The sequence below is a fragment of the Asparagus officinalis genome, chromosome 6 (assembly GCF_001876935.1).
Source record: "Asparagus officinalis chromosome 6, Aspof.V1, whole genome shotgun sequence".
NCBI classification, from domain to species: domain Eukaryota; kingdom Viridiplantae; phylum Streptophyta; class Magnoliopsida; order Asparagales; family Asparagaceae; genus Asparagus; species Asparagus officinalis.
In genome coordinates, this window is record NC_033799.1 from 71,846,990 (window position 1) to 71,856,254 (window position 9,265).

General features: G+C 37.0%; 1 protein-coding gene across 1 annotated transcript in view; it reads left to right on the forward strand.

The window, feature by feature from the left end:
* Positions 1-9,265, forward strand: part of LOC109844201 (presequence protease 1, chloroplastic/mitochondrial-like) — a 34,823-nt gene that overhangs the window by 22,008 nt on the left and 3,550 nt on the right. Inside the window, exons 8-16 of the mRNA XM_020413160.1 lie at positions 1,615-2,135; positions 2,223-2,387; positions 2,475-2,693; positions 3,195-3,322; positions 3,397-3,586; positions 5,606-5,689; positions 5,765-5,862; positions 8,383-8,647; positions 9,085-9,247. Of these exons, the coding sequence (XP_020268749.1) occupies positions 1,615-2,135; positions 2,223-2,387; positions 2,475-2,693; positions 3,195-3,322; positions 3,397-3,586; positions 5,606-5,689; positions 5,765-5,862; positions 8,383-8,647; positions 9,085-9,247 (1,833 nt within the window). The remainder of the gene's footprint in view (positions 1-1,614; positions 2,136-2,222; positions 2,388-2,474; positions 2,694-3,194; positions 3,323-3,396; positions 3,587-5,605; positions 5,690-5,764; positions 5,863-8,382; positions 8,648-9,084; positions 9,248-9,265) is intronic.

Here is a 9,265-nt window from a genome sequence, read left to right on the forward strand (position 1 = left end):
TGTCTGAGAACCATCTGTTGGGGTAACTTACGAGTTACGAGGAAGCAAAAACAATGATAAAGGATAATAAGATACCTCTGTTTTCAGTCAGATGATTTGTCACTCCAGAGTCCATTACCCAGGTACGAGGTGGAGATGATGTACTATAAATGGTTAGAGCACCTGTTTGAGTTAATGTAGCTGTAGCATATGTGGACTGTGCCTCCTGATACTGCTAAAATTACTGAAGTTGGAACTGCTCAAACTCTTTTAGTCCTCGTTTGTCAAAACTGTGGGGAGAGTAGATTGGCTTTCCTGAGATGCAGCTACATGGGCACTCAGCTTGATTTGCCTGCAGGAGGGATCACTGACACTTAATATGTCCTGATTCCTTACGGTAGTAATAGTATATGACTGAGTTATTCCCTCATCCACCACGAGCATCAGCGTGCCCTCTGCGGTGGCCTCCGCGACGTCTAGTAAAGTAGCTGCCTTGTCCCCACTTCCTTGAGCGGCTAGGGCAGAATGATATGATGATTTTATGGGAGGAGTTGGTGAAGGAGGTAAGGCCACCTTCCAGAAAAAGTGTTAAGTCTTTGCTAGAGAACCGACAGCTGAGCTATCCAAAATCTGAGGCTGGGACGTGGAGTACTCTGGATCAAGACCTCCCAAAAAGATCAATACTATCAACTGCTGCCACTGCTTCTGCATCTTCTTCATGTCAGATGTAATTAGAAATATCTGACGAAGTTTCTCTAACAAGCGATTGAAATCACTGTAATAATCCTTCAAAGACTGACCACTCTATTGGTATTGCTACTCCTTCCATGTAACTCCAAAAATACCCAAAGTTCCTTCAAAGTTTCACAATGCGGTACCAAGTCTTGAGTCTTGTCCTCCATTGCATTCAAAATTTGATGTAGTAGGGTAGTGTCTTCCTAGGTCCATGCATCAGTCACTGGCGTGGGAGAGTCGTCTGATGGGTGACACATCTTTCCTTGATTATACAAATAAATCTCAATCCTCTGTTTTCATTGCAGGTAGTTGTTGCCATCCAACTTCTAGTCTGTGATCTTTTCAGTGATCAGCTCAGAAAACTTCACCTCGGTCTTCATCTCAGCCTTCATCTTGCTAGAATCGGCCGTCATGCAACAACTAATCCAAACAAGGACCCTCCTCAAAGAAAATAAAGACCCTAGTACTCAATCAAAGTGCGTAAGCACTACCAACATAAACAACCTGAGAATCAAAATAAAACATGACCCTTTTTTTGCTGCTGCTGCTGCGAATCTAGGGTTTATAGGGTGTGGCTATAAGCAAAAAGATGAATATAAGAGACCCATTGACAGATAATATGGGCTATTTGTTCAATCCCACTAGACAATGAATTGTTGTGCACCGTCATGATAACCTCTTCTGGTTAGCAATACTTTCAATGTGATTCTTCTATAAAATCATAACCGATTGGAACATTTATAATGTTCTGCATGGTGACAAAGCAATTGTATAGGCAGACATAATTTAGATGGCCACCTCAAGTAGAAGTTATCTACATTTTTCTACCATGTGCAGTTCAATCTCTTATTAGCTTTACTTGTGTTATTGTTCTCTGCTTTTAATCTTGTTTTACTGCAGCATATCTTGACCAGTTTGATGCAAGTTCTGCCCCTAACGAGTCTAAGGTTGAACCCCAAAAGCTCTTCAAAGAGCCTGCAAGGATTGTTGAGAAATATCCTGCAGCAGAAGGCGGTGATTTGCAAAAGAAGCACATGGTTTGTGTTAATTGGCTGCTATCTGATGAACCCTTGGACTTGCAAACTGAGCTTGCGCTGGGCTTTTTGAATCATCTTTTGTTGGGAACACCGGCTTCTCCTTTGAGAAGAATTCTTTTAGAAAGTGGCCTAGGAGAAGCCATGGTTGGTGGTGGCATGGAAGATGAACTCCTTCAACCCCAATTTAGCATTGGGCTGAAAGGTGTCTCTGCGAATGACATTAATAAGGTTGAAGAATTGATTATGAAGACACTTAAAGACTTAGCTGAGGAAGGATTTGCTCCTGAAGCTGTTGAGGCATCTATGAACACTATTGAATTCTTATTGAGGGAGAATAACACCGGTTCATTCCCTCGAGGCCTATCGCTGATGCTTCGTTCAATTGTATGGGGACTATCCTGCTCTTCTTTTGTTGTTATTGGTTATTTGTTTACAGTCACATACATAGGCTTAGTTGGTTGTTACTTGCAGGGTAAATGGATTTATGATATGGATCCATTTGAGCCTTTAAAATATGAGAAACCATTACAAATTCTGAAAGCAAGAATAGCTGAAGAAGGTCCCAAAGCTGTTTTCTCTCCGTTAATAGAGAAATACATCTTGAACAACCCTCATCGTGTCACAGTTGAGATGCAGGTACATAATTATTTCGAATGAAATGAATTGATATGTGTGAGATGCTTTTCATTACTTTGTGGAATAACCAAACAATTTTCTTCTCAGCCTGATCCAGAGAAAGCATCTCGTGATGAAGCAGTAGAGAAGGAGATTCTTAAAAAGGTTAAAGAAAGTATGACAGAGGAGGATCTTGCTGAACTGGCTCGTGCTACACAAGATCTACGGTTAAAGCAAGAAACTCCAGATCCGCCAGAAGCTTTAAGAGCTGTCCCAAGTCTTTCCTTGCTAGATATCCCAAAAAAACCTGTGCATGTTCCCACAGAAGTAAGCACTACTCTTCTTTATATTACATAAATAGCCACATATATTTCATTTTTAACGTGCAACAACAACATAACCTTTATCCCAAATTTTTGGGATCATTTACATGAATCCTATTCTTCCATTATTTTTATTAAGATTCATCTCATATTCATTCATTTTTAAGATACGGCTAAGCAAATGAAATACAGCGGTCACTTCTCTGTGTGTGTGTGTGTTTTTTTCTTTTTCAGCACGTGTATACATTCATATGTATGCAAATATTGCCTTTCTGGGTCCTCCCAACTCATATGTGCTCATAAAGCTTTCTTGTGGTCATTTACTTTTGCCCATATAGCAGTATATTAATGCATGCTCTTGAGTGTTTACACTATGAAAATTAACTATTATACCTTGAGCTTTTTTCAGTCTTTTACTGCTTCATAAAGTAATTCAAATTTTTAAAATTTTACCTACCTATAATAACAACATTGAAAGCTGTGTGGTATGTGTGTATAATTGCAGATAACGGAAGTCAATGGGGTAAACGTACTGCAGCATGATCTTTTTACAAATGATGTGGTCTATTCTGAAGTTGTCTTTGATATGAGTTCCCTTAAAAAGGAACTTCTTCCTTTGGTGCCATTATTCTGGTGTGTATTCTCTCTTGGTTTAATTTTGCATCTCACTTGGAATATAAAACTAATTCCTAAGCGCTTTTTAACAGTCAGTCTTTGCTAGAGATGGGTACAAAGGATATGGACTTTATACAGCTAAATCAATTAATTGGAAGGAAAACTGGAGGAATTTCTGTTTATCCTTTCACATCTTCTGTTCGTGGAAAATTAGATCCATGTACTCGTATGATTGTTCGAGGCAAAGCAATGGCAGGACGAGTTGAAGACCTCTTTAATCTGGTATGTCTAGTTTGTTCTTCATAAATCACAAATATATACATACAGGAACAAACTCTTAACTGATCTTAATGTTAATGGACAATCTTTTTCTTTGATGTGTTTTAAAAGTATATATCCCGATTGAAAGATCTTTGTCTCTTATGTTTTGATGAGCCATAAACCTGTTGTTGCTTTGTGACTAATGTATAATTGTCACCTAGTAGGAAGTTTCTTCCTTCCATCACTTTGTTTCCTAGTTATCCAGCTTTTTAGGTGCAAGATTTACTAAATAGTTGTTCCATGTCTGTTACTGCATTTCAAAAGTGACATTGGAGTGGGGATCATTGTGGGTGATATTTCATACATTCTTGAGTTAAGCAAGAATGCATGTTGTAGAGCATTGTTATAAAAAGCCTCACAGCCCCGCTTTAGCTTAAACAAGCCACTTCGCTCCAATGAAAAGCTACAGTGAAAACCACTCAGTTCAGGGGCCAGAAACTTCTGTTTGATATACTGTTTAGTGTGCTAAAGTAGCATAAAGGGGCACATATTTTTGCCCCAACTCAACTCAATTGGGTTGAATTTTGGTTTCACATGACTCACTCAAAATTTATCTTTTCTGTATTTTTATTCCAATAATTTTATCATTTTAATTTTTGGAAAAGGAATCTACCAATTTGTATGCTTTGGTGTATCCTTGTTTTGCATTCACCTGTTTTCATATAGCATATTGATATTTACGCACACCTTCTTGATCCTTGTACTAGTCATCCTTCATTGTTGTATCATATTTACATAGTGATTGAATAACAATATTTTAATTAGTATATATTTGTCATTACTTTCTAGAACTAGCTTTTAGGTGTTATAGTAACGAGATGCGGTCGTATTTACATAGGTGTTACATTTTTCTATTTTCTACTTTTCGTTATTGTAGTTTTTATATTAATCTTAAAAAATGTCCTTGGTGCTTTTTTCTCTAAATCCTATTAAAGCCCCTTATGCTTAAGTTTTTACCTTGCTGATTCATGCATTTTTTTCTATTTCCAAAATATTTTTACAATGATTATTTTTCCATGGGCTGTACTACATGAGTTCATTGCTGTGGTAAGGCCGACTCTCAGGCATTACACTGATTGGATTCTCTTAGATTTCTCTGAACAAAAAAGGAAAAAAGGGAAGTTCCCTTGATATTTGATCAAATAGCCAATCTGGGACATCTTTTCCTCTTATATTCCATGAAAAAAAATCCTTTATCTTAAAATTTCCACCAATATGGTCCCAATCTGGAAAACTAACAGAGTTCCAGATGGTTCAAATATTTTATGCAACCAAGGGTACACATTGTCTCTATAGATATGTGTGAAGTATATTAAGTGTTAAATGAATCTTATTTTTGGAGAGAAACTCCCTTCTCTCTTTTCTTAATGAGAAAGTATAACACACCCTCTCTTCCATGCGTAGCACAATATGCTTCTAAGGTGACTCTTTTGGCGACTTTCTAATTAATTTGTCAGCCTAAGTTCTTTATGGTAGTGTAGACCATCATGATCTCTAGGCCCAAAATGATTCTGCAAAACCATGGAACCATGGATCAACAGGTTACAAAACAAATTAGAAACAAGTGGCATTTCATGAAATACAATCATTTGAACAATGGCGAAAATGTACTTTAAATCTCAAGCCTTTTTATACATGGTCCTTCTAAGAGATGGAGTTCATGATGAACGCTTTGGATTATCCATAGCAATGTTCCACATTGTGATTCAAGGCTGACTCATTAAGTCACTTTAATAACCCCAACACAAACAACCCAACCCAAAGCACGATAAAACAACAAACACCCCTGGCCCATAAAAAGAAAGAGAAAAACACATGGGGCCATTCCATCAGTATAGATATCTAAAAGTTATGGAAAATGTAAGTGCCATTAGTGGGAAATCAGTAAAATATAAAATATTATTTGATGTAGATTTTACAGAAGTCTTTTTTGTAGAAATCTTTTGGAGTCATCTAAATTTGATTTGGTTTGCTTGCCAGATGAACTGCATTCTTCAGGATGTTCAATTTACCGAACAGCAACGATTCAAACAATTTGTTTCTCAAAGCAAATCCAGAATGGAGGTACCTGTTACTGTATTAATATTGGACAAAATTATCCTGGTGCAATAATGTTCTCTAACCGGTACCTTTTTGCAGAGCCGAATAAGGGGCAGTGGCCATAGCATTGCAGCAGCAAGAATGGATGCTAAACTGAATGTTGCAGGATGGATTTCTGAGCAGATGGGTGGTATTAGGTTAGTTCTTCGTTCGTGTTCTTTCACATGGATCTTAGTTCATATAGGTTTATATTGCCAATAAATATGTGACAGAACGATCAAAAGCCTTTACAATGTCATTTTATTTATCCTACTTCATGATTATGATCAGATCGTATTCTCAGAATATTCTGATAAAAGGATGCTTGAAGCTGAAATTTCTGTTTCTGGTTTGATGATTACATTCATAGTGGATCCGTTCCATATTGATGTTTACCTAGGGTTAATTGCAGATATGCTGCTTGTAGTATGGACGGTTAGCCAGTTACTACCTCAAAACTATTTTGTTAGCACTAACATGATAACATCCCTTGATGGGCTAATCTTTAACTTTATTACCCTTGGGAAGTGTGGAAAGAGGAAGGGGAAGAAAGGGGCAGGTTGTTTGTTTTGCATTACTTTTCCTTTTTTCTTTCTTTCCCTTTTTCTTTTAGGGGTCTCTCTTTGCTGAATCAGGTTGAGGAGAAATCTTATAAAATTTACAGGGTTAGATAGATCCAAGGTTTTAAATGTCGGCGGATTTAGGCCTCCAGCGACACGACATTGTCCTTTTCAAGGCGTATGTCATTTTCTAGCGTCATATCAGACAAGTCGGGGGCAATGGCGGATGTCCTCTCTCTCTCTCTCTCTCTCTCTCTCTCTCTGACACTATTATTTGTTGGTTCTCTCTCGCTATTTTTTGTTTCTGTGTCAATTTCGGATTGTGCAAAGCGGGTTTGAGGGCCAGAGCTTCAATCTCAGATTTTTTTGCTTAGACTGCATTTTGGACATCGTATGATAAATATGTGCACTATCCGATATAGAAATCTGACATTTAGTACATGTCACATTTAGTACATGTCCTCCGACATACCCATGATTTCCGCCATCCGACATGGATTTTAGCCGTCCAACATGAACGCTGACATTCGACATTTAAAAGCTCGGATAGATCATGTGTTGCCCTAAGATGTTAGTTACTTGGTTGCTCAAACAAAGCTAGCTGTATCTTGATGAACTGAGAAATTAGGGGATGTAGACAATGATTTAGCATTGCAGGATGCTTGTTAGTAAGTTCCAAAACTAAGAACAAAGTCCTTAATATTCATGCCCCCTATATATGCATTTTCTCTCAAACAATATTTAAGAAGTTTGAGTTGTTAGACAATGTTGAGGTTTAGAGTAAAGATCTTGAGATAAGTCTTGGAATAGGAAGGCAAAATACCGTCTTTAGACTGGCCTTAATTCACTCATAGTAATTAAACCTTCTTCTGTAAGACACAAATCTGATCTATTATTTAATCAGGCTCGGTTAAGGACTTTTTCAGCTGATTTTTTTTGGCTACAATATCTCCTTTTATATGCATGCACACTCTTGAATTAATGACTGTTGGGCCTATCACGTTTTTAAGGTTTCATTTGATCAAATTTAAATTTATAATATTTGTCAAAGGAGTAATGATAACTGTACACAAGAGTTATACAATTGTACTAGTACACACACAAAAGTGGGACCATTTCTTGTAAATTGCAAAGAGAAATTATGAGTTATTACTTATTATGGACTCAACTTCGTTGTGTCTAATAGTACAAGAGTAGTAGATCTATTGTAGTACACTTAGAAGTTTTCTTGTCAATGACCTACTTGAAAGTTTTGGATCCCCCCAGCCCCAGTCCACCCTCCCCCCGCCGGGGGGGGGGGGGGTCAATGAAAATAGATTTTATTTCATTCACCAATGTGTGTTAAGAGTACATCAGACTGAGTTACAATCTCATCAAGAAAAGAAAAAATTATATAGTTCCAATCTATCATTTGCTATTTTCTTAAGTTGCTATTAAGAAGAATAATCAGCACTGCAACCTATATGCTATACAGCTTTGGTAACAGCATCATGATCCCTGGCTTTCTGTGTAAAAATTCTGGAATTGCTTTCCTTCCATATACACAGCAACAGAGAATACCAATCTCGTTTAACTTGCGCTTGAATCCCTTGACTTTCAGCTTATTGGAAAACCAATCAACCAGAAGACCCCGGCTATAGGCTTGAACCTTAGAGATCATGAATTAAAAGTACATATTAGAAGTTTTTTTTAGGGTCATTACTTTGTGCATATCAAGGCAGATTAATGAGAATTTTCAAAATAAACGAATTAAGGATCATACTTATATGTGCCTAGCTTAACCTTATTCAAAAGTTCAAAGAAATGATTATCTCACCTTTCTGTTGCACTGGATTGGTTTAAACAGGAACATTGGGGGAGTAGTGAGAACCATATTTATTGTGAGAGAATTGGTAGTTGTGGTTTTTATTCTACTTTATGCTTTTTACTTTTTATGTTAAGTCTGCTGTACCTCAATTATTAACCTCTAGAATTTACAGCAGTAGATAGTGCTTGACATTTATGACTTCTTCCTCCTGTGTTTGCTTTGAAATGCCTTTTTGCATGGCTGTTGTATCTCATGTTATAGCGTATCTCAATATGAATGTATACTAATTCTCTTATGTTATTATTTCCTAGTTATTTGGAGTTCTTGCAAGATCTCGAGAAGAAAGTTGATGAAGATTGGGACGGAATATCTTCGTCACTCGAGGAGATTCGTAGATCCCTTTTCTCTAGGAAAGGCTGCTTGATTAACATGACGGCTGATGAGAAAAATCTTAACAATTCAACAAAGTATATCTCTAAGTTTCTCGATTTCCTCCCAACTGCTCCCTCTGCTGAGACTGCTTCTTGGAACACACGGTTACCTCTAGGAAATGAAGCTATTGTCATTCCTACCCAGGTTCAATTATTTAAGAGATTATGTCCTCTCCTTTCATTTGCATATCTTTTTCTAAAGGGCACAGTACGAATTCACAAGAAACCCCATTAGTATACAACCTAAATTTCAAAGAAAAATAACCCTCATCTAAAAATTCGGCAAAAAACCTTCTTATCTATGACTGCTTATGAAATCATAACTTTTAACAAATTTTGGGAGTTGAAAGGAAGAAATTAGAGAAAATGTTTTTATACAGAGTAAAAGAAATCTTATCTTGTTATAATTAATCTGGAACTCAGCTTATGTGGATGTATGCACAAATTTCTGAAGAACCAAACTTCATTACAATATTTGTTTCATTGATGATCATAGACGAGGGGGTTTCTTGAAAAACAGGTTATGAAGAGGGTTTCTTGTGATTTACCCCATTCTAAAGCCAATGTATTATATCTTTACAGGTAAATTATGTTGGCAAATCTGCTAACATTTATGAATCAGGATATCAGCTTAACGGAAGTGCATATGTCATTTCCAAGTACATTGGGAACACGTGGTTATGGGATCGTGTTCGAGTTAGTGGTGGTGCATATGGTGGCTTTTGTGATTTTGACACTCATTCAGGTGCCCTTTACATCAAAA